General features: G+C 38.9%; 1 protein-coding gene across 4 annotated transcripts in view; it reads left to right on the top strand.

Moving 5' to 3' along the window:
• ANO6 (anoctamin 6) overlaps window positions 1-24,522 on the top strand; it is a 75,293-nt gene that overhangs the window by 18,821 nt on the left and 31,950 nt on the right. For 3 of the 4 annotated variants that reach the window (XM_068669362.1, XM_068669361.1, XM_068669360.1), the window contains exons 2-3: window positions 16,126-16,254; window positions 23,982-24,047. In XM_068669362.1, the coding sequence (XP_068525463.1) occupies window positions 16,126-16,254; window positions 23,982-24,047 (195 nt within the window). Of the gene's footprint in view, window positions 1-7,267; window positions 7,345-16,125; window positions 16,255-23,981; window positions 24,048-24,522 lie in introns of all 4 variants that reach the window. The other variant, XM_068669363.1, reaches the window with a different exon arrangement.

Genomic DNA, 24,522 nt, shown 5'->3' with positions numbered 1-24,522 from the left:
GACAATAGTCTTTTGGTGAAATGAAGTGAAACCATTCATAACCTATGACCCTAATGGCTGCCCTCACATGTGAGTGGTGGATAGCCTTTATCCCAGAGAACACATAGTCTGCAACAGTCACTTCAACACAGACAGAGCTCTGATCATTGAAGAAGATCCTGATAACAAGGTGAAATGATCAGGTTCAATTTTGGAAGAATAACATAGGAAATTATTTTCCTTATTATTTGTGTTCATTTATTTACTCTATGAGATTAAAGAAATTAGATTAACATATTATCCTAACTAAGAAGGACTTGATGGTTGGGAGGTTTTGGTTTTTTAAATTGTCTAGGTGATTAATCTATTTTTATGTGGGTTGATATATAAGAATTAAGACCATAAAGAACGGTTTATGTTTAAAACCAATTTTTAAACAAGGAGTAGTTCATAGAAGTTGTGTGCCTTGATTAATTCTATTTTAAAATGCTGGATCTCATCTCTTTCTTTCTTTGATTCATGACATTTTAAAAGGAAAATACATATTCTTGCTTTTTCAACACCTACAGTTTCTTAGATCTGAAAGAACTCCTATAGATTGAACTGAACATAAAAATAAAATACAATAAAGAAGTACTCTGCACTAGGAAAAGAGATTTTGGCTGTCAAAAAACAGCATATCAGTCCAACAGTTTCAGTTTCCAGAAAAATTACACTTTTGCAATAGTTTTACTTCAACTTCAAAAATAATGTATGCCAAGATTTGCCCTGAAAACAAATTGTGATCAGTTCTGAGAGGCTTTTTTAATAATAGCTATTAGATTAATTTATATGGGGAAGGATATAAAATCTGATATAAATTAACAGGAGGGAAGGCAGTTTTTTGTCTAGTTTAAATACCACATAATCAAGCCTTTCTTTGCTCATAGCCTGGGAGCTCATATTCAAGTTTAGAGTGTCTTCATTTTCTGTGTAAGTGTTAAGAATCAGAAAAGCAAAATCTTTCTTTAGACAGGCAACTCCTTTTTAGTGTCTGTTCTCCTCTTTGATCTTCCAGAACATTTAAAACAGCATGGCATAATTTTTTCTGCACCCTTTCTAACCCCTTCTCTCCTTAAAAGCCAGGATAAAATCTTCTACTTAATACCATGATTTTACTACATTTGGACCAAGAGACAGAGGGCTGAATGTTCTTCTTCAGAAAGCTGACATCTACATCAAGTCACTTTTGGGATAGTGGCTTCACTTCAGTCCCCTTTTGGGAGTCAGAGACTACTCCAGCTCTTTAGTCTCATTTACCTGCTAATGATGCTCTCTGCTCATTATTATTTTCACAGTTTTTATGCAGACAGTGGCTGCCATTTCCTCATGTGGTACTCTGTCTTATGACGGATATGTCAATAGCCATCCTTTTGAGAAGATGATTCTGAAACATTAGTTTTATGCAAGAGAGCAGGAGTTTGTTCTTTTTTTGAGAAATAAGGTGAAAGTAAATTGACTTGATTAGAAAGTGGTATTCAAGTAATTTTTATTCACTGTAGGACTCAGTTCATATCCAGGATTTTCCTTCATGCTATCCTGTGGCTTCTGATGCAGGACCTGTGTGGTGGGGTTTCTTGCTTGCTTGCCTCTCAGGTACTTATGGTGATGGTATCATAAAAGTGGTCTTCAGCAAACACTGCTGCAGAGTGCTGAGGTGAGGAGACCCTACCAGCATTTGTCCAGTTCTTAAGAAACTATGGTGTAGCTCTGGCTGGACTCTAGACATCGCTTGCTGGCTTTGCAGCCATGGTTACTCAAGAGGTACCATATTCAGTGCCAGTGCTAAGATCTTCTCCTTTGCAATGTCTCATAGGTTTGTTGAGGGAAGTGAAGCAACAAGAGCTATGAGTTTGGTGTTATAAAACCATTCTTGCTTCTCAGAACAATTCTCTGTCTGTTAGATTGGCTTATGTAGGTGATTTTCAAGCTTAGAGACTGCTGCTGCCCCTTTTCACCTTTGATTATTTCCATTAGAGAAGAAATCAATGATAGCCAATAATTTCTTTGGCACAAAAAGTTTGGCAGCCTCAGGCATGTTTGGCAATGTCTTTGCTTATAGAGCCAAGCCCAGCTGTCTTTTCAAACTTTAGCCTATTTGATACCTTTGCGGTTTTCTTGTCATTAATACTTTTTGGACAACATCTTTCTTTTCCCTTCTGTGTATTGCTTTTTCCCTGTTCTCAGGCCTCTTAGTTTGCACTCTCAAAAAACTTTTATCCCCATTGCTTGTGTTTTGAGTGGCTCTTTTATTATTTTTCTATTCAGACTCCAGGGAAAGGTTTAATTCTTTTTTACATTTATTCAAAAACGAAAGCAGCTTCCATGCCTATCAGTGTGTGATTGTCTCTCACCTGTGCCATAGCAATAGGTAGAAATTGCTAGTAGTAATATTTGTGAAAGCCTTTGAAATTGAATTATTCAGTGGAAGATCACTGAACTTCCAGAACAATTCACAGTCAAATCAATTAACTAAGGCAAAGACTAGACATTTTACTCTGCCTCTTAAGATATTTTAGGGCCTTTAGTCAATCTAGTCAGAAATGTTGGCCAACCTGTGAGAAAGCAAAACCCATAAAGCTCATAAATCAAACCACTGGTAGACTCAACAGAAGGATTCATCTTTCTTAGCATGTCCCAAAGTGTGGAATGGACATAGGCTGTAAAGGAGAAACATGAGATTGACACAGACTTGTTAGAACTTGTGTATGGGCACATTTGAGGTGAGGTGTGAAATGTTGGTAGTGCCATTCAGTATCCTGGATTGCAGATCAATCTGTGGGCAGCTCGGAAAAGGTTGTGCCTTATCGGACAGTCTGTTGTATGTGAGGTCACAGTGTTTGGCTGCTATCTCTTCAATTTGTTCCTTATCTTCACATGAATTGTTATAAAGCAGGCCCTAAATGAAATCAATTCCTAGAGCTGTGTAGTTTGTTGTTTGTTTGTGTTTTTTTGTTTTGTTTTGTTTTGTTTTGTTTTGTTTTCTACACCTGAGAATCTGCAAAATACAGAAACTCCATAAAATTAATAGTGGCCCCAACTGCTCTGTATGATGCACTCCCTGTTTTATCTTTCAGAAGATGGAGTAAAAAATCTGGGCTTAGTTTCAATTTTCCAGACTATATTTCCAGCTTCTAGTGCGTTTCAGGTACTACTGAGATCATAGAATCACAGGATGGTTTGGATAGGAAAGGACCTTGAGGATTATCTGATTCCACCCTCCTACCACAGGCAGGGACACCTTCCACTAGACCAGATTGCCCAAAGCCCCATCCAGCACCTCCAGGGATGGGGCATCCACAGCTTCTCTGGGCAATCTTTTTCAGTGTCTTACCACCCTTATAGTAAATAACTTCTTCATACTGTCTAATCTAAATCTACCCCTCTTTCTTTTAAAACCATTACCCCTTGTCCTTACTGATGTTCTTGTAAACTAGCATGCACAGATCTAGTACTTCAAATTTTTACAACAATCAGCATCCTTTGTAAGAACAAAGACCAACTATTGTCACTGAGCAGGAAGTCAAAATCTATTATTACAATTGAAAGAAATTAGATAAAATTTTCTGACAAAAGCATATGTTCCTATGATTGCTTGAAGGTAGAAAATGATGTATTAGTCAGTTAAAATCAGAAAATGCCAGCACAAATCTGGTAGATTTCTTCACTCCCTTACACTTCCTTTGATTTCCTGGCTAAGTGGTAGAATGTTATAAACATCTGCACTTGACGAGCTCTGACCCAAATATTAACAGGAGTGATAATGCTTCTGAAGATGAAATATATCAGCAGAAATACTTTTTAATATAAAATATCTTTTTGGCCACAACTATGGGAACACAATGAGGTCTGTAAAGGAGCACAAATGCTAATGCAGGCCATCTACCTAAGGTGCATGCCAGGTTCAACTTGGCTCAGAATTTTCCAGCACATTTAATTAATCTGTGCTGAAGAATCACTGATGTTGAAGACCTCAAATGACCCCTGATGTTGAAGACCTCAGATGACCCCATCTGCCTTTTTAGGCAGTCTGTCCTGCTGTTTTCACGGTTAGAAAATATTGCCTAATGTCCATCCCCAGACTTTCTTGGTGTAGATTTCTTTCATGCCCTCTCTTCTTCAAACTGATCTTATTATAATGCTGGAAAGGAGGTGAGAGAAATAAATGAAGTGATTTTGGAGGCAGGAAAAAGCACTTTGTGTGGATGCAACCTTTTCTGGAAAAGCTGAGTTTTTGCAGGTACCATTTCTATTTCTTTGAGAGACTGGAATCACCTCTTCCAGCCAAAACCACAACTGCCCAGATTGGCATAGCTGTCCTAGCAAACCACTGTCGGAACACATCTGACCTAAGCACACATTCAGGTAGTGTCAAGGTTCTATATTTTTGGCTCCACATTGACGTTTTTGCTTGTAAGTAGAGAAGGACTTGTGGGTGATGTGAAGACTGGAGGCTGTCTTGGGCATAGTGATCATGAATTAATAAAGCTTTTGTTTCTTGGAAAAGTAAGGAGGGGGTTTAGCAGAATTGCCACCCTGGATTTTCAGAGGGCAGACTTTGGGCTGTTTAGGAGGCTGGTTGACAGAGTCCCTTGGGAGGCAGTTCTGAAGGGCAAAGGAGTGCTGCACTGAATTTGATAGAAGTCCTGGGCTAATATCTTAGAAGAACTGAGAACAGCAAATCCCTTTTGCTTGAGTCCTTCCATTATACCAATGAACTAGGGATTGTACTGGGCTGTATTTCATGTGAAAATGTGTTAAAACTATAAATATTGATAAAATGATGAAGTAAGCTTGATATTTACCATATTATGGGGAAGAAATGCTGGCCATAGACACTGAGGCAGAAGCAAATTGTACTCACATATAATTTCTCCAGAGGATATTCCTGGCCAGTCCCAGATACATCAAGATTTGGGAGATCTGGATTTATCCTTCCTGCTGTGAATGCCACATTCCCCCCTTCTTTTCAGTTCTGGCTGAAGGAATTTCTAGACAGCACTGAGGAGGGTGTGTTTGCACACCACAGGGACTTCACGAACAGGCCATTTCAAAGCACAATTCTTGTCACTGCAGTTCAGGGGCTGACATAAGTCTTCATGGCTGGAGATGCTGCTGTCCACATCTGTTTGCCTTGTGCAATGACATGCAGAGTTTCAGAACAGTTGCTTAGGTTTCAAAGCAACATGCTTATATTTCTCCTTCACCCTACCCATTATGTGTGAGCAGAAATATTCCCTCTTCTGTGGGTTTTCAGAAGCACTTTGTATATTTCTGTCTTTGTGTCCAGATAGAGAATAAAGAATGACAAAGGAAAGTAGGGTGATGCCCATTACAATGACATTGGGGGTATGTATTTTCCCTTCTCACATTAGATTGAGTTGAACACATTAAAATGTAATGGTGTGCAAATACAGCAATCTTACAGCTGAGATGTGCCCATGTTTTCTTAGTTTTCACGTTATGGTCTCAGCATGTGATGTTTGTGTGCTGCTCTAGTCTACATTTTACTGCTTTCTTTTTAAATGCTGGCAAATGTTTCTAAAGATGCTAATGCTTTTGGGAGGTCACAGACTTTGGTTATTCAACTGGGCCACCCTTGAGGTTGTGACTCAGATGTTTCTGAAGCTATGTTGATGGAAAAAATCACGGAGCTCCTTTTTTGTCCTCCCGGTAGTATACACTATCACAACAGTAGAGATCTGGAAACTGACAGTTCAACATCTGGAACGAAGTCCCTACCAAATTGTAAGAAACTGTACTTAAACCAGAGAATTTAGCCACTTAGAAACCATGAGGGAGTTCTGTTGACTTGTAGAGCTGAACAAACACAATCATGCTGTGCTCTATTTCTAAGTGTTTTGACATATCTTCAGCTAGTATAAGTGAGCATCATCAGTGAAAAAAAAATATATATATTAAACTCTTGAATATTGCATATTCTATATGTATTTGGCTACATATCAATGAAGTTTTTAAGCCAAAAAAAAGTTCAGGCATATAACTGTTGTTAGTTCTAACATTGTAACTAATGTGCATTTAATTATCCTTCTTAAGTGTACTATAGATTTGATTATTTTCAAGTACTTTGATTTATTTATGTTTTAAAGTACTGGAGTTTTGTTGTTGTTGTTTGTTGTTGTTGTTGTTGTTTAATTGGAGGCTATCCTTTCCAGACAACACTAGGTATCATTTACATCTACGACCTTTTCCTCAGTGCAGGACAGACTTGGCTAAAACACTTCAGATGCTCTATTTTATGCATCTAAAAATAGCATGAGGTCCATTTACCCACCAAGCACAGGCAAAAAGCAAGCTTCCCCTCAGCCACTTGATGTTATCTTCAGCTTCAGGATGTTACCTGACTTCTTAAGACACACACACCCCTGTCCCCAGATTGCTAAGAAACTAAAACCAAAATGTTGCAGCAATTACAGATCTTCTAGTAATTTATTTCTGGGAGGTTTATTGGGCTGAATTTGTATGGTATCCATCCAGTGCTTCATCTGGTGGCTAGTTTTCCCAGCATAACTGATAATGGTATCACAGAGTAGCATACTTCACAAGATCAATTTTTATCTGTGTTTTATTTTCAGGAAAATAAGTGTTTACAGGTGTTTTTTATTTTATTTTTTTTTTTATTTGTTTTGTTTTGTTTCCTAACAGGTATTACTTGAGAAATGGGTAAGAAGTCACTGGGGCACCAATACACATTGAACCTGTAGTTGTAATGTATGTGAAAGGCATTCCTGTTATGTAGTGGCTTTTTTAAGCATCACCACCTGTGTCACACTCATTGCAGGATTTCTGAAAAAATCCCTTGTACTGTTAATTGATATTGCCTAAGTACAGTCAGCATGAGATAGGGTTATTTGTTCAGGTGGAGCCAGTTCTGGTCCTCTTATTCATGGAAAGATACTACTAACTACAGCTAGTCTATAGACAGAGTTTTCTGAAACACCAAATAACACATGCTAACAAAGAAATGCATTGCATCACTAATTTAGTTGGTAGGATCACCAAGCATTAACTTGTCATCCTGGTGAAATCTGTTTTACTCTCTTGTCACCTGTTGGTTACTACTGAAGTCTGAGGGACAAATATTCTTCTGAGACACAAAATGCAATAAAATGGCTTCTCCACAAACCATTAATTAAGAAAAAAAAAAAAAAAAAGTTGAGGGAAGAAGAGACAATAGTGCACAAAATCCTAAAATGCTTGACTTTTTTGTTTGTTTGTTTATTTTTAGTCTTGGAATTGAACCAGGTGATTATTCCCACTTATGGAACGGTGCCAGAGCAACAAAACCTCCATACTCCAGAATGGGTGGGTACTCCTTTGTTTCAACTATGAGTAGCGATAATTTTTTCTCATACACAACAGGTAGAGCTGTTCTAACAGAATACCTTTCCATTGCATTTGCAGTATATGCAGTTCATCTGCAAGACTGAATCTGAGTTGCTATATCTCTACTTCCCTAAACATACCTGAAGTCATTGGCTCAGGTGTGAAAGTACAGGTTGACACGGTCACCAAACTCAATTAAAAGTGACAGATCACTAGATTAGTTACAAATACATATTTGCCATAAACCGATACACACATAAAGTTTTCTGTATGCATGTATAGGATTTCTGTATGTGATCCTATATCTATAAATAAAGGATCACATAGTACTCTACATATAAACACATATACCTTATAAATTCAGACACACTCAGGTATTTGTTGGCCAGCAAGTGAGTTTAGGACTTTTTTTCAAAGAAAGCTTGAAGACAACAAGAAATGCCTTGCTCCAGTCAGAGACTTAGGTAACAAAACAGGAAGAAGACCTGGAGGTCTCTATTTCCTTAGCCAAATTTAAAGTTCCCCAGCTCACCTAACGTTTTCTGCAGCTAACAGGCTTCTGGCTCTAGCTGAAGATCTCCTGCCTCAGATCTCATTTATCTCTAAAGACTAGCTAGTTGACTCCAGCAAAACTTACCACTGGGTGCCTCATGGCACATGCTTTGGCAGTCTGATGCTCAAATGGCATGCTGATGAGTTCAATTTCATTCTTTCCCCTAGTGCCATACAAGTGTAGCCTGCAGTTGCACAGGAAGGTATAAGCCTGGATTCAAAAAGGTATAAAATCATATACTTATCCTAAAGCTATTAGAGAAGGCCTGTAGAAATCAAAAAAGACAACTCTGTGTTTCATTCCTCCAATGACAGAAGTCAGTGTCATTTGCTTTAGGCATGTATTGCCTATTCAGGCTACCTCTACAAGTGGGTGAGTGTTGTGGGAGGACAAAGCTTAAAGAAACAGGTTAAACAGTGTCAAGAGTTGCTTGCTGGGCCAATTAATTTTGAGCGCCTGAGCTGGTGATGGTTTTTGCATACAGGAATCCATTCAAGAAACTGCTGCAGTGCTGCCACCAAGTAATGAGAGCTGGAGCTGGTTCCCAGACAGCACTGTCCAAAACATTGACCTGTAAACTGACTATTTACAAGTAACTGAGATGCCCTGTGCATTTCTCTCACTGCTGTGTACTAAATACTATTCAAGGAATGACAACCTGTTGATGATGATATTAGCTACCCCTTCAGTTTGCACAAAGGAGAACTGTATTACGCATGTGGAGATATAGGTCCTGCTGATTTATTTGTGTATGAGGAAGTATGCTGTTTTCTTCATACATCCATAAAAGCATACCATACAAGAAATCAAACATCCATATTCAGGCATTTGGATTAAGCCTGCCTTGTCTTATATGTAGATACTATGATTGGAGCTGTTTAGATCATTAGTTTTTCATCCTGGCCACCAAAGAGAAAGGTCTTTTGCTTCATATCAAACTGAAATTGGAAACAGAATCATAGAAGAAAGAAACAAAGAGTTTCCATAGTGATAGAGTTTGGAAAGCAGTGAAAATGAAGGGATAGATTTAGCCCAAAGTACACCAAGGTGCACCAGAGCTGTAGGGAAGCTGCTTCAAACCTTAGCTGGAAAAGTGACGGGTTAGCTGTCATAGTGAAGGGTTGTGGTGGTTTTGTTCCTCCTTCTGCTGTAGGAAACAAATGCTAAATCTACCAGAAACGGAGTTTCCTTCTGGGATCTGAATACCCACCTGACCCTGCCTCAGAGAATTGTGACAGTTTTCTTCATTTGATGCTGCTTTGGTCTCTGGAAAAATATTTAATCATTTTCTGGAGCATGCAGTGGAACCAAGACCTTCCATTTCCCAACTGAGAGCCCTGACTAGCATGTTATAAAAATCCTCCTTAAACTCTTTTTGTGGTTCAATGAATTTTATTTTTTATGTATTTATATGAAATGAGGTAGCATCAGAACAAACAGAGTGTCGTATACCTTGTGGTTAGAGCAGTCTCCTGTAAGCAGTCATGGTAGAATTTATTTTTATTTCTACTAAAAATCAACTGTCAAAATCAATTTTTATTTTTGGTTACTCATGTTTACCAGCAGTTGTAATTTCTGCTCAGTTTTAGCAGCATCTTTTCCACACTGCTCCTTCCACGTCACAGCCTCCTTGTCTGCCACTGGTCACTTTCAGTGGCCAGAAAGATTGAATAAAATTCACTTCCACCAAGCCTGCCCATGAAATAGATGTGTGCTAATTCACTCAGGTGTAGCTAGAAATAGAAACTGAATAGGAAGCCTAACCTAAAACTATTGAATAATTTGAAGATTTGAAGGAAGAGCTGTGCAAGTTCTCTAAATTTAGATTATGTTTTCTGGCTGAAAGTATTTTGTGAATTTGATTTTGCAGTTAATCTTGGAGAAAAGGCAAAACTGAATAAGCTGTTGACTAATAACAATTATCTTGTTTTTATTATGATGCTGTCTCAAATTACAGGATCGCATGCTAAGTTTGTCACGGGATCCCTGCCCTATTCAGCACAAGTAGGATGTTAATCACCACAAAGTCCAGATTCTGTGAGGAAGGATGCTGTCTGTAATACTTCAGCAAGATATAAATGTGGCAGGAAAATGCAGGAAAAGAATTAGAGATCTTATGACTAGAGAAACTGAATGTGGTCCTAGATAATTGGATTTTACCCTGACTGTAGTATAGGGCTTCTGTGCAAGTCTCACAAGTTTACATACATTCAACTTTTGTTTATTTGCCCAGTGTCAAAGGGGGGCTTCTGTAACCTGTTTGCATTAGCACAAAGTAGTCACATATGGGCCTGAAGCTATTGCTCTCTGAAGAGAGAGACTTTCCAAGCCCTCTAGAAAAACTCAATGTCCTGGTTTCTCAAGCTGGGAGACAGGCAGCAATTTCTGGCATAAATCTCTAGGTGCCTCATGCAGTCACTGAGTTAGTGCTGCCCGTCAAGTGGGAAGCACTAACTTATGTAGTGGGAAGGCTTCAGAGGATTCTGAAAGAGTGAATTTCCCAGCTTCTGCATCCAGAAAAGGGTGAGAGGTGCTGAAAAGTGGGTTTTCAGGGGAGTACTGTCTTCACCTTTGTTCATAATTTAGGACATTTGGTCTGCCTGTAATCAAGAGTAGCTGGAATCCCTCTTGCAGCCAGCAGTTGCACGCAAGCTCAGGCAGGAAGTCCAGTGGGTGTCTCATCTAAAGTTAGCTCCGGGGACAAGGCTTCCCAATGCCTGGCCGGTTCCCAACTGCTTTCTGCTGACAGAAATGTATGACCGTAATGACACTCCGTGTATTTCCACTTTGTACGAAATTTTCAGTCTCTGTTTGCTTCAATTTACTACATGCCAAAAATGTCTTTGCATGTTGGGGTACAGAAAAAACACTTCTGATTGTGATCTTACTAATAATCTCATTGTTGCTAAAAACAGAACTGACACAGCCCTCTGTTTTTATTAGCAAATGTGAGTCACAAGGAAAAATGTTAAATGCACGATAGTTTTATTGCCCTATGGAGACACATCAACGTAAGTTTCTTGTGGTATGCAAATAAATTTATATCCTGAGGTAGCAAATACTTGTGTTAGTCTTGGTGTCAGAGCAGTTGTCTCTGTTGGTCACTCAGAATGTAAAGTAATTACAGATCTTACAAAATAGCTGCTGTAATAAGAAGAACTTTATGTTTCTGTAACATTCCCACCAGATGAGCTCAGCGCACTTTACGAATAATGATGTTTTTTGATATCCTGGCAATATCACGTGTTTCTTTTTTAATTACTTGGTTGGAGAAGAAGGTTCCTGAGGCCTGTAGAAAGAAATAAACATGTCCCTAAACAGGCACAGTGACATTTTCATGGAGGTAAAACCCACAGCTGACAGGTAACCCATGGGTGTCCCACCGGGCGGGCTCCATGCTCGAGCACAAGGACTCTCTGCAGGTACCATCAGCAGAGGCGAGTTACACAGGCTGTGCTCAGCTCTCCTTTCCCAGCACTGATTTACCTCCTGCCATGCTGCGGGAACCTGTTTTGAAGCTATCTGAAAACTGTGTGAGCTTGTAGACAAGTAGTTTATCCCTCCAGTAATGATTACATTTGCTGCTATTGACAGTCACACCGAAGGCTCATGCAGACAAAATAAAGTACGTCTTTTATCCTCCCTGCAGAAGAGATTCCTGTAGAATTTCTTGCTATTTAAAAAAAAAAAAAAAAAAAAAATCAATTTAAAGTACCATGCTTGTTCAGGGTGTAGTAAGTAATAAATAACTGCAAATCCCATTCACCTAGTTTTTTTCATTCTTGCCTCTGTGCTGCCCTTCCCACCATTATTCCCACCGTTTGTTTAATAATGTAATGCCCCGAGGAACCTGGAGCAGTGAAGGCTGTATAATGCCACCGCTTCTCCTCCCCTGGAATGCAGCATCACCGCTGCTGAGGGTAGCTTCAGGTCTGCTTTCATCTTCTGCCGCAGCGATCGCGTGTAGCCATGGCTACGGGCGCAGTCTCCAGAGTCAGACACGGCAACTCCCCTTCGATACCGGCAAGCCTGGTTACACATGGAGAAGGGCAGGCAGCAGCCCCCTTCCTGAGAAGCTCTGAGGGGCTGAGGGTGGGCTCCACCGCTGGTTTTTGGTCACTTAGTTTTGGATGCCATACCTCTGGGGACCAGGGTATGTGCTCATTGCAGGCACCTCCCTGGGATGTGTGCATCAGCAGCGGTGCAGGGTTTCCCATCCTCGCTTCCCACTACATGCACCCCAGCTGCTTGCAAGGACCAGAGCTCCACGTCTATAAAACAGTACTTTTAATGCTGAGGATGTAACATCTGCATTATACACATTTCTGTTTTTTTTGTTAACAAAGACCACCACCGGTCTCATCCCTTGGAGTTAATATCCACTGATCTGCTCCCTGATGTGGCCTGAAACACAGGGGTGCACCTACATGAAGGTGGACACCCTGACTCTGGGCTAGCTCATGTAGAGGTACCCGAAGTGATCCAAACAATTGCAGGTTCCTCCTGCTAGTAATGCAGCTAATGGCTCCCTGTCTCACTGTGGAAGGCAAGAAATTGATGTACAGCACTTTGAGATTGTACAGCACTGCAGAGTATGTGCTAAATATCATTAGTATTTTACAGCTAAATGCATTTTTTTATTCATTAATGATGTTAATCAATATTAACCTGCTATCCACTCAGGTATTATTACAGCATTAAAGTGCACAAATGATTGTCTCCCTTAGTACTTAAAATGTGATTATGCTGAGGCTAAGAAAATTAGAAAGTGCCATAAATAGACCCCATGTTTGTTTCTTCCATAACAAAGAGGTATCAATGGGCCTGTTCATTATTTTTGGTTGTAAAGTGCTACTGATACTTAAGCAAAATTATGTATTGGAATTTCAGCCCCATTAATGTATGTGTGTGTGTGTGTGTATGCACACAAACTTGTATTCATTTGCCTGATAATAACATTTGTAATATTGTCAAATAATATTGCATATTAACAAAGCAAACATTGTCTCCAAGGAATTATTAACTTCAGTGTACAGCACATATTTTTTGTTTCCAGTTCTGTTTTTCCTCTGGTAATTACGTTGAATAATATATGATTTTTCATTACAAACTATCTAGTGGGGATTATAAGACATATCACACATCTAAGCTAATATGACTGTCAGAACTTTAACCGTTACGTTCCCTTTCACATTTTACTTCTTACTTTTAATTAAGCAACATTAAATTTTATGTTACAATTGATTTGCGTGGGTCTTAATCTTGATCTCTTAAGTATTCAGGCTTAATGAGCCAACTCTTTATTACTTTATTGATATATAAAATGTCTATTGACAGGTCAATAGGACATTGCCCTAGTAATTAAAAACAATGGAGATTACATCTAAGAAGTTAGCTCCAGGAGTATGAAATTCTGTGTATCTGGGTTCATGCAGTCCAATTCTGATTAATCTTTTGGCTGTATTCAATTATATATACCATAGTTTGATATGTATAAAAAGATGTATGTGTATGGTAACATGCATATACTAATGTGTACAAAAACACATACGTACATAAATTCATGAGTCAGGATGCTGATTCTGGTTATTGTCAATCCATTTAAGCCAGTTATCAGTAAGTTACACATAGGTTTTATATGCTTAAAGGAGACAAGGTTCAAAGGAAAAAATACTTAGTGAAGTTATGCAATCACAAATTAGGAAAAACTTGATCTTTTATTTGCTGTTTGTTATTTCTTTTCTATCCTGTGCATAGGTCATATAGGGAAAATAACCAAAAGCTGTAAGAAAAAACACTTGAAAGCTGTTACTACTTTTACGTTTTCAAGTGCATAAATTTCACACCAAAACTCTTTCTCTTTAGACAAAATCACTAGGCTGCTGTTTCTAAGATTCAAAAGAAGAAGAGGCGCAATTAAAACTCCTTCCATTTTAGGCACTGGTAACACTTCCCCTTGTTACTCATTATCACAAGGCTGGGTTCTGTGTTTCCAGCATTGCAACACAGGGCAATTTTAGCCAGGAACAGAGATTGCTGTGGCCCCAGAGGAGCACAGAGGCTGCAGGGGCCGTGCTCAGGGTCTGGCTGCCCTCAGCTCTCCTTGCACCCTTGTGCTGCTGCGCCAGCACCTCAAGTCTGGTTGCTTGATGTGACTTCTCCAGCTCTAGTTCTCATGAATTTAGAAATTTCCGTCTCTGACTTCGTTTGGGTGATAGACATGCTCACTGCAATTGTAGTCTGGTGATGCCATCTGAAAGCTGAAACCATTCTTCCCAAACCATTACTGTGTGCAGCTGTCTGTTGATTTGGTGACTGCTTAGGTGTTTCCCGAGTCCTAGGCCAGGCTGTGAACTAACATATGATATATCTGTATAGCAGCCGTATGTCAGCATATATAGATATATATATATATGTAAGTATGGCAGCAGCTGCTTGCTGTCAGGGTTGTCACAAATCTCTCAGCACATGTGGGATTCAAAGAGAACTGTTCTAACCAAGAACCTGATTAAACTGTTGAAGTAAGTAAGTTAACAGAACCTCCTTTGCAACAGTTTCTAGCCTTTGTACATACAACATAAGAAGTATTGAGTTTAAACTCCCCTCAGTTTATTTAAAATAAGGAATTTTTGTCTTAGTTATGGGGAGACACTTGGTCAACTCTTGTTTTGACCCAGCCAAGAAGCAGTAACAAAATAGTCTACAGGGAGAGGTTTGGAATAAAACTCACAGGGAAATTTTGTTTTGGAAACACTGATGTGTTATTCCTAAAATGTTGCCTGTCCCTTGGAACCAGGATGCTCCTGAATGACGACTGCCATTCTCGCCAGTTTTATTACATTTGAAGAATAACCTCTGCAGGCTGCAGGTAGGGAGTCTCTGACACCAAATCCACATTTCTCTGAACTCTCCTGTGGACAAGGCATTCCCAAAACGCTACCCCGTGTGGCTGGAATGCCTGGCATCCCTCATGAGGCTTGGTCTGCACTGAGAGAGAGATTTCAGGGAGATGACATCTGAGAATCTTTTCCATGAAGCCAAGGGCACAGCATGTTCTAGAGATTACTCTGGGTCATTTTGCCTGGCCTGAGTCTGTCTTAAGCCACCCTGCATGCCCAGACATCTGGAAGGCAAAGCTCCTCTGCAGTTCTGTATGGGAATCTTGCTAGTTTTTGAGATCTTACCATCTGTAACACAACACTGAGTCCTTTTGATATCCTGTAAATTCAGTGGCACTACCCTATTTAATCCCATGTAAGGATCCAGACAAATAATTTAGAGTTTGGTACTCATTACGTAACATGACATTTCTGATAACATAACAATTATATATCAACTGAGAGGGGTGTTGTTACTTGTGATAGTGCCCACAGAGTATTCTAATAATCTACGAAAACGTTACTTGAAAATTCAGGCTACCCCATCATCAATGTGTCTGTGTTGTTATACACATGAAATAACACATTAAGATGTTATTAGTGGGTATGACAATCTTTTCTACTTTCCTCTGGGGACTAGATAATAGCTTATGGATATATTAATCCTTTTTATTTTGGCATATATTTTAACATGATGGATGTGCAGCATACAACAAGGTTTTCTACTTGCTGAGATTTTGGTAATAAAAAGAGAAATAAATAAATCCATGTAGAATGTGTCCATTCTGAGAACTCATCTGCAGCCTGGCCATGTTCTTTATTCTCTGGGCAATGATTGTTTTGAATCAACATGAATAAAACTGCTGCTTTTTTTTTTTTTTTTTTTTTTTAATTGCAGAGATGCTGAAACTTCTGGCAGGTAAGAAGACAGATGGGTATGCTCTAATTCTGAGATTCCCATCAGGAGACAGCATATCTTGTAGACAGAATATTGTATCATGACAGGATGTAAATTACTTGACAGATGCATTATTTAGAAATGGTGCTACATCCCAATGCTTCTCCCAATGACAAAAGCTACTACACTATTTTTAAAGAAGAAAATTAGGTCAAAGTACTACTGTCCTTATGTCATGCAGAGACCTGCCAAACTCCTCTGGACAGATTTTTCTCCAGCCTACTCCATGCTAATTTTCATGCCATTTTTGACTTGTTGTATGTCTAATATGTGCTGAATTTCTCTTTTCACTGATGTTCTGTGTAACATGAAGCAAGTAAGGAAGCGGTGAATAAAATCCTTCATGTTAACCTATACTACTTGTCTTACAGGCTGATTTTGACAATAAACCTGACTCCTTGTTCTTCAGCGATGGGCAGCGAAGAATTGACTTTGTTTTGGTGTACGAAGATGAAACCAAAAAAATGACTCATAAGAGGATTGATCGTAAAAAGCAAAAGGTAAGTTATTTTTAGTACAAATCTGAGTCATTTGTTGGGTGTTAGAGCAGAAAAGATAGTGCCCTCACCCAGAGTGGCAATGGCATTGCCCTGCCTTAGGGATGCGTCTGAGAGCTGTGAGGTTGAAGCCCATCAAACTGAGCAGTGAAGAGAGGGGAGATCAAGCCACTAGACCTGTGTGAACGGGCAGAGTAATGCATACTGTGTCTGCCAGTGTGTGCTGGGCGACCTCAGGGCATGCTCCTGGGAAGGAACCCTTCAGGAGATGTGAGCAGAAAAATTCTGGTGTCAGGATCCCAGTTAGAATTAGACAACAAGATCTTCAGACTAGGACAATTTTCTGTACTTACAGTGCTTGAATTAGGCCCATAGGGAACCTTGGTATTAAAATCAGGGTATTCGGGGGAAACCTTGGAAGGAGGCAGCTGACCAGATGAGAGTCATGTACATAGCTGCTGACATTCTGCCCAGTAAAGTACCTAAGTCTTTCATGGGAAATACTTGTATGTTACTTTGCTACCATGCTTTCTCTGGGTATCACTCTTCCCTTGACACTTGGCCCTCCCTAAGGACCTTGAAAAAAAAAAAATTGACTCAGGCCAGGACTGCTTGATGCTTCTTGGCAGCTGTGAACAACAAGCATGCATTATTTTTTAAACATTATTTTTTAATTATTTTGGTAAGTCTATCAGTGGACTTCATTCCTTATGGCATCTGAAGCCACAAAAACAAGCTCAGTCATGCCACTGAACTTTTTAAATTGTGAACTGCCTGAGAAATGTGCATCCACTGGACTGTAGTCCCCTTGGAATCTGCGCTCTCCCACCCACCACTTCCTCCTCTGATTTAGCAGTTCCCTATGTTCCAGCAGCCTCTGGTAGAGACAGGCAAGGACAAAGACACTACTGAAAGCAGCTCATATACAAACAATGATTTGCCGTTTGGAAAGAGGAGAGTAGGAGTAAAAAGGCCTGTAGCTAGCTGGTTGATATTCATTTCAGTGTTGTCATTGGCATTATCAGGGCAGCTATAAGGAATGTGGTTAGTAGGGTTTAAGAGAGGCCTGCAGTGGGTGGATGTTGCATTACACATGACCACAGGATCAGCAATAAAAATAAATTGAAAGAGAAACAAGAAGCTGCCCCTTTAGAAAATTTATATAGGTATGTATATATGTATATATATATATATGTATATATATACAAATTAGTATTTTATTTTTATGTTTGGAATATTTGGCCATTGCCCACATGTATGTAAAAATACAATAAGTATCTTTTTCAAATAGTGGTGAAAATTAAACATAAGCAATGGAATAGTATTTTTAGTGCAACATTAATTTTAGGACATTAGTCAGAACTAAACCATGAATAATTAGACCAGAAAATTGTGGGTAATGCACTTAGAGTTTGCTTTCAAAGGTCTGGGGCAAGTTCAATGGTGGGAAACCGTGATGGTCAGGAGCTGAAGCACTTGCCCTGCGAGGAAAGGCTCAGAGAATTGTCCTTGTTCAGCCTGGAGAAGAGGAGGTTTTGGGTTGATCTAACAGTAGTTCCTGAGTAGCTACAAGGAGGTAACCAGGAAGACAATGTCAGATTCTTCACATTAGGACATGGAGGAATGACAAAAAAACAACAGGCACAAACTGAAACAAGAGAGGTTCAGACTGGATAAGGATAAACTTCAAAGGCAGTGAAACAGGTTGCCACAGCAAAGCTGTGCAGTCTCCATCCTTCAACTTTTCAAGACCTGACCAAATGCTCCCTGACCAACATGGTCTGACCTCAGAGGTTTTCAATTACATAACAACTCTGCCATTACCACTCTGTGAGATTACAAGTGATGGCGAAGATGTGTCAGCAGGAAGATGATTACAGAGGTGACAGCAATTGTCACTGCTGGGATTTCCATGGACAGGGAGAATCTGAAGCTGTAGGAGTACTGAGGAAGGCATGGGCAAGAATTTTACTATTGGGAACATAAACAGTGCAGAAACGGCAGAAGAAAGCAACAGTAAGAGACTAGGATGAAGAGGATTTTAAAAGACAAGAACAATGGATACAAGTATGATGACATTGAGCTGGAGAATTAATGACAAAATCCAAAGCTGATCATGAAACAGACAAAATATTACACAAAGGGTAAGGTACCAGAGGACACTGAAAGGTAAAGGAAGGAGAAGAGGGAATGAGGGAAGGATTATGTTCAATGAGTCTGTAATGTAAGCTGATATGAGTCACCTGGTCATAACCAAGCTCCTGTGATACAGCTCAGAAGTACTGACTCCCTCCCCCCAGTGCTTCACATACAGGCATCATTAGTTTAGAAATACATTTCCCTTATCTATTGTTGAGGGAAAAATCTTTTAAAACTTAAATAGATTCAGATTTTCTAACTTTTAACATGGGATCGGTGCAGGTCAGCTCCAAGCATGAAAGCACTTCAGTCACCTCAGAAATAGAGAGGTGCATACTCTCACTTGAGGTCACTTGCTATGCAAGCAGAGGAAGCTGTATTCCTATGACAGAATTAATATTTTGGTCTACCACAGTTCCCAGAAAGTTTTGGAGATGCTTCTGCCCAATACATTCCTGTAGGCATAAAACCTAATTGATAATTTGTCTTCAATGACGATGTTGTTTATTTGGTTATATACATGTATATTGGGGGGGGGGGCAAATAAGTTCTGCCCCGTGATGAAATACAAGGTACCAAATTGAGGAATATTGTCATTTACAATCAGCTTTAACTACTGCATATGTCACTGTCTCTGATCAATGACAAACTAAAAATTACAAATTTTGTAAACAGTATCTCCGGTAATTCAATGTGCTTTAGGTCTGAATAGGTCCCTTGCTCATACTACTCTTTCTTTGACTCCCCTGATGGATTTATATGGGGTTTACTGTTCACAGACTTTTAAAATTCCAACTTATTAAGGAATAGCAGATCCAGTGAAGTCTGTTCTCACAGGGTGAAATCCTCACTTCATTGAGGCTGCCATCAGTCTTCATTACCAAGCACACCATTACAGGTCTGTGCAAGGTAGGGACCAGGAAATGTAGTCACTGGGATGAATTCTGTCTGATACACTACACCCTACCTGACTGCATGATGTAGATGTCAGGGCAGAATTGAAATTGCCAGAGGATATCTTTTGATTCCCTTTTCTGAAATGAAAAATTTTGGGAGTTGCCCTTGGCCGCTTTGTTAATAGTAAGAGTAGAGGAGTCCCCAAATGCTTACTGAAGTTAGGGGAAAGATTTGAAAAGGTGACCCCAACCTAGGTATCCAGCTTACTGGGTTCACAGAAATGGGATACAGATCCATGTATTCCTCAGTAGCAAGAGGAGAATCAGATCCTAAGACCATCATTATATTAAATGGTTTTCTGTCCTTCTTAAAAAGAAGTGCATAAGTGTAATTGAGAAAATGGCCCAGTGTTAATTTATATTAATTAATAACATTATTGGGAAAATGGCTCAGAGGAGACAAAGGAAAAATTATCTTAAAACATTAAGGTAGTTTGAATAGAAGGAACAAAAATGTGGTGTTCTGAAGCACTCAGAGATATTCAGTAGTGTTGTGCTTCCCTCATTCTCATGTGCTTCTGAAGTCTGGTTTAGAGACAAAAACCGAACTAATGAAATCAATCTTCAAGGAAGTTTCTAACATAATTTACAGATACAAAAGTTACCAGATAAGGTTCGTATATGTAACTCGATTTGAATTCCAAACCTTTCTAAGTTGGTATACAATTATTTTTGCAAGCACAAGCAAAAATCAGACTGTCAGGAGCAGATTTCAGAAACTCTGCCTTGTAAGTAATTGAAATCACTGCCCAAAGCATGTTTTTTAAACTTCACAATTTATGTGCACTATTTGTCTGGATAGGATGTCATCAGAATAGAAATTAAATATCACCATCCTTTCTCAGAATGCTCCAAAATGCCAGTTTTATCTTTCAGGATACTCAAGTAGCTCATTGTTGAAAGTTAAAGGGTCAATGCCAGACAGACATATTCAAAATAAATCAGTGCAGAATATCATTTTAGTCCATCTGCTTCTCCCCAGCAGAAATAAACAGAAAGGCTGTCTAACTTAAGAAAGAATGTGGGCAAAACCTTCATTTCTAGCCGTGAAGTAATCTGTGCTTTGTAGAAATATCCAAATTTTCTTTGCAAATTAAATGAAAACCTATGATTCACAGACAGTATTACATACTTTTCCTTTTTATTTTTATTTAATGTACAGTTGTACAGGGAACTCCAGCAAAGCTGGAGAAGTTTGCCTTCATAAGCAAACAGTTCCTGCCTGTAGACTTGTTTAAATTAGATAGCCAAAAACAAAAAGCTTGAATAGTTTTCAATTAATCAATTGCACATCTCCTGTTGTCTCACATGTTACACACCCATGGAGAAAGAACAATATTTGGGGTTACAGAATGAGCAATAGCTCAGTGCCATTTCATGCTGTAATTTGACACAGTAGAGGATGGCAGGCTCTATATGCCCGTGGTGTTCCCAGCAAACCTACCCAGGAAGTTTGATAACAAAGATGAAAGAGACCTTTGAAACTGAAGGACAGCAACCACACCTGCTCTGATTTCTGCTGGTTGGATAGGTTTTGAAGCAAGAACTCACCAAAACGAGATCTCTGTTCCTGAGTTAACTCCGGACCAAAACTGCTTGGTGAATGGAAGGACAAATGGAAGGAGGGAATTACTCTGAAGTTACTGCATACATTCATGGGACCAGAAATGAGTCTTTCCAAACAGGGTGGCTAGGACACACTGTTGAGAGTAGGGCTAGGCCAGAATATTGACAGTTCTGTGTGGCTGTGAGTCAGGTATCAAACAATTGTGAGGCTGGCTTCAAATCATAGGGTACCTCAGAAAATATGCAGTTGGAGTTCTTTGGGTTTACTCTTCTGCATCAGAGCCTTTATAGCATATTCTGCTTCACATTTTTGTGATTACCCTCAAACACAAGGGAAAGAAGCTGACTTTAAAAACACAAGTAGAGCTTCTCAATCAATTAATTTCCTGATGCTGGCAGTGGGGACTGGCAGAAAAGCCTCCAAATATCATTAAATAAACTCTGAGAGTTATCATCTAATATTGATACAGTAATCCTTCCTACTTCCTTTAGCTGATTTCCATGGGGGAGTCTGTGGGCCCAGCGTTCTTTCTCTTGCTAACTGTGATTTATCTGTTGCCTGCCAGGTAAGGCACAGGTGGCTATTCAAACATTACTTTCTTGTTAGGATTGTTCCCCTGAAGCCACACTGATACTGTTACAGGGAACTTTTCTCTTTGCTCAAAAGAAACTAAACAAAAATATGAGTTGGCATTCTTCTATTTCTGTAATCAAAGCAAGTGCTCCCTATCATTTATGAAACAGAGAAAAATCTGCTAGTAATCTACTACCAGTTTCTAGACTCTGACAAGACAATGGTGAGACATTGAAAGCACTTTGGTGAAAAAGGAGCTCCCAAGAGCTAACCCTTCTGTATGCCTGTAACACTTGGTATTTATTTACATTAAGCTTTCCCTTTCTTAAGACTGTGTATAATTATATGTCATAGTGTCTCAGTCAATTGGCTAGCTATTCAATTATCAAAATCAATGTCAGTTTTAGATCAGCAACATTACCATGGTTACGTTATTATTACAACTTAACCTTGCAGGTGGCTGAGCAAAATACTGTGTTCTAAAATAAACTTGGAACAGTCCCACAATCCAGCCAAATAAGCCATCACATCTTTACACTGTATTCCCCACTCAATGCAAAACCACTATAGACTCCTTTGGGTAAAAGACTAGCTTCTCCTTAGACTATCATACACATAATTCAATCATTTATATAAAATAGCAAAGCCCTTAATTAGCAAAGGTTCCCAGGGGCTTTGTTTCTCACTACTTGCATTAATGCATTATTAGAAACCTTAATATTGTCAACATTCCTCTAAGATTCTGAGGGCATAATTAATTTGGGGAACTCCTTGCCATAATAAATTATTAAAGCAATCTGAAAAGTAAGATTAAAAAAAAAAATAGCATTAGACTCATACAAATGAGAATTGCTCAGCCTCTGTTTTTGTGATATTTTGTAAGAAATGAAACAGGTATTTAGACCTGTGCCTTTTTTATTAATTGAAACAAAGCAGAACTTATGTTGAAATGTTTACATAATTCATTATTATTCACCTTACAAAAAACACATGTATAGGGAAGATGTAAAGAAGTAGGATGAAATGAATAATTTTCATCATGGCGAAAGAATTAATAGTGGAATAACAAACAACTCCTGTGCACTACATTTTTTAATGACCTGGTAAGGGGATTGAGTTATGATATAGCAAAAATCACAGAGGAAATAGTTGTGTAGTTTATTCGGAAGCCAAGCCAACAAGAACCTTTAGCTTTGAAGGAGAATGGAGAACACTATTACACATGAAATGTTGGCAAATGCAAGGAAATATATTGCTGTGAGGAAAAACCTCGTTCTCATTTGGGATTCTAAGTCGATATTCTCAGTAAAAGGAGTAGACTTAGATTTCATGGGAAACAGCTATGCTAAGTGTCCTCATCAAGGTACAGTTACCTTGACACTAGGTAACAACATATTATATATATTATATTATAAATATGTATTGAATAGGTGCTATTTTGTATGTACACAGAAAAAAATCATGAAGAACATTATGAGGTCACCAATAAACACATAAATTAGTAGGACATAGAAAGATATCTCTGTGAAGAGTGCTTTGAAAGTTTGGGATTGTGTTTTTATCCTGAGAAAGAAGACAAATAAGCAGAAATGTGGTAGGTATTGATGAAAGAAGAAAACAGATTGAAATATTTGGATCTCCCTGTCCCTAACCCAAGAAGAAGAAGATGATAGTAATTGGAATAAAAAGGCAGAGAAATCCAAAAGAGATCAAAGAAATATCTTTTTACAAAATATGAAATGAATCCATCATAACCATTGCTAAATGCAGATGCTGCAGTTGAGAACTAACAAGATATTAATTCCAAGAATTCAATAATTGCTAGAGCTTTGGAAAAATATTTTTTCTCCTTCAGGGATTTTCAAAAGTCTTTAAACACTAAAGAATGGGATGAAGTTTATATGGTAATACAGTTGATATGTTCATTGGTTGGACCAGATGATCTTGAATGATCAATCCTAATGATTCTATGTCGAACCCCTTAAAACTTTAGCTCTTTTTGCCTCCTAGAGTGGGTGAGTCTTGAATTTGGTCCTAACAACCAGTTTCCATGTTGAAATCAAAGTTTCTAAGACTTCATCTAATAAATCATTTATTGACTGTGATCCTTCACAGTAACAAGAAGACTGGATCTTAAGCAGTTATTAAGGCAGTTATCTCTTAAGGCAGTTATCCTGGTGGAAGAGGACAAGGCTACAGAAACCATTGGACTGTTCCCTCTTGAAAACTCAAAGTTGCTATACAAGAGGCACAGAATCTCTTAAGCACAGAGTATACAAACACAAAAAACAATGCCCAAATGGCATAAAAACAGTCAGGGAGTAAAAAAGTAATGTCACCAAATCACTTTGAGAACTACACTGCATGCTTAGCCTTTATTCAGGAATAAAGGAATGAGTCCCAATTTGTTAATGTTATCTCCTTCTGGCAATTCCATTCTTCTGTGCATATGTGTTCGGAACAGATGCTTTACAATTTTCAATACCTTTTAACAGAGGAAGAGACAAGTATATGAATCAAACCTGATAAACAACGGCTTGCAGCTCGAAGCAACAAGATCGGTGAGTGCTCTTTTCTTTGTCTGCACTCCTTTGTCTGTGCCTGAGAGCTGAATCTTCCTCTATATGGATAAGGAATTGGATAGATAAATTGAACTTAACAGTGTTCTCCTCTCAGGAATAAAAAAAAAAATAATCATAATAAAATAAAATAAAAAGCGAGCTTTATTATTTTTTTTTCCCGTCAGTAGTGTTTCTCTGACCTGATGCAAAGTCATGTAAACTTTGCCTCTGTTTCTCCCTCTACAAAATGAAAGTTGGGAAGTGGGGATGTTAGTTGGTGTTCGCTTCTGACTGAGAATATAAATAGGGATGGCCATGCTCCAAGGAAAGGCTCCACTTCCAGAAGGGCAGTGCAGGGCTCCTGTAGGTGACCCAGCCCCCAGCCCCCTGTGAGCCGTGGCACAAGGAGAATAGTTGTAACTGGCACAGTCTGTGTATTTTGGGCTACACTACTGTCTGTGGGCAGCTCAGGAGC

This window comes from Anas acuta, chromosome 1 (genome assembly GCF_963932015.1).
Source record: "Anas acuta chromosome 1, bAnaAcu1.1, whole genome shotgun sequence".
NCBI classification, from domain to species: Eukaryota; Metazoa; Chordata; class Aves; order Anseriformes; family Anatidae; genus Anas; species Anas acuta.
Note: the sequence above shows the minus strand (reverse complement) of the source record. Positions and strands in the feature narration are given on the sequence as shown.